This window comes from Aptenodytes forsteri, unplaced genomic scaffold, assembly GCF_000699145.1.
Source record: "Aptenodytes forsteri isolate BGI_AS27 unplaced genomic scaffold, ASM69914v1 Scaffold217, whole genome shotgun sequence".
In the NCBI taxonomy this organism is placed as follows: domain Eukaryota; kingdom Metazoa; phylum Chordata; class Aves; order Sphenisciformes; family Spheniscidae; genus Aptenodytes; species Aptenodytes forsteri.
The window spans coordinates 1,609,359-1,610,947 of NW_008796222.1; the positions used below are offsets into that span (position 1 = coordinate 1,609,359).

At 41.3% G+C, this 1,589-nt stretch overlaps 1 protein-coding gene across 1 annotated transcript in view; it reads right to left on the bottom strand.

The window, feature by feature from the left end:
* Window positions 1-520: 520 nt before the first annotated feature.
* The window catches only part of CLVS2 (clavesin 2), a 72,762-nt gene continuing 71,693 nt past the window's right edge, over window positions 521-1,589 (bottom strand). The window contains exon 5 of the mRNA XM_009289114.2: window positions 521-608. Coding sequence (XP_009287389.1) covers window positions 521-608 — 88 coding nt within the window. The remainder of the gene's footprint in view (window positions 609-1,589) is intronic.

A 1,589-nucleotide genomic window follows, 5' to 3' on the forward strand; every position in this document is an offset into this window, starting at 1 on the left:
CAGAGAGAAAACAAAACAGTAGTCAATATGCTAGCTGCAATATGGCTTCCTATGAGAAGGCCAACATTTAATTGGCTTTGATATTTTTCCTTGTCCAGTATGCGTTTCTCTGTGTGTATGTGTGTGCATGTGTGAGCGCACACACGTTTTCTTCTCTTTTTTTATGGTGCACTTCACTGACATATTTAATAGTCATTCATTTCCACAGCATTTGTTTACCATAACTTACAAAGTCAAATTGGAGGATTATATTGTATTTACAAACAAGTTGGCACTTACAGAATAAATTATTGATTCCTCTTTATTTTTTATTTCATTTTATTTTCCTTTTTGCTCCTCTTCTTTTTCACCCCAGGGCATCCAGAATTCAGGCAGAATAGTAAAACCTGCTGCCTGCTGCCATTATGCTACATTAACATGAGTAAGTGGGATCCCAGCTGGTGCACTCTTTCCCAATGGTTTGCTTGTTGCTGAGAGGCAGTGCCTTCCACCTCAGTTCATGTCCGATGCTCAGGAACTGTTAGTCAAGTGAAAGCAAAGGCTGCATGTTTTCTTCCTCATTCTTATCCATGCGTTTCAGCACCCCAGGATCCACAACCGACTGAGACCTGCAGAGGGATAACATGTTTATTTGACATTTCTAGATCAAGACAAATGAGGGTAAACCTCAGCTTTCTTTTGTTTATTTTCATTTCTGCTAGGGCTTAAAAATAATGGTACAGCATTACCCAAGCATCTGATCATTGCAAATGGCCAGAAAATACCCTCATGGACTGATTACATGGCTTTAAAAGGCTGGTTTGTGGATATAGGAGCAAAAGGTGGAATAAGGTGGATCCTCTTTTCTTCAGTGAAACAGTGAAGCAGGGTGCATCCTCAGCACACAAGAGAGGGCAAACTAAGCTGTCTTTTGTACTGACTTAAGCACTGACCCCCTCTACCAGAAGGTTATGTAAAGAAGGCACAACAAAGTTGTAAACTTGTAAAAGAAGGTACAATTGTACCAATTTGTAAAGAAGGTACAATTCAGTGACCCAGCTGGCTAATGGCACACTGCAATTAGTGGCATGTGTTAGCTGGAAGCACAAGTTGCTCCTTTACTCAATAGCAGTTAAATGTAACAGTGCGAGCTCCTAAGCCAACCCTAGGGAATCCTGCCATGGCCAGCAGGATTTCTGGAGCAGTGGACACATCTGTCAAACTCACTTACCAGCTCAACTAAACAGAGCAGAGAAGGATGGTAAGGGCAAATTCAGTGATGACTGTAAAATTTCTCCAGATTCTCTGATTCAGCACAGAAGCATAACACTGGTACCCTGCAACAGCCATGTGTGAGGGAAAAAGAGGAAACCCCAACCTCCAGCAAAATCAAAATGATCCATTAAAAAGTCTGAAGTGTTAAGATGGGGTCTTACATCACCTATGCCTCAGCTTATCAAAAAGCAGACATTTCTGGGGTACAGTAAAAGCAACCCTTGTTAGATGTTTCCTTTAGTGAGATGAATCTCATGCTAGAAATACCTATTCCTCTTCCTTTCTGTAAAGATTTGAGATGGCTAGATGTTGTGGTTTAACCCCGCAGGCAGCTA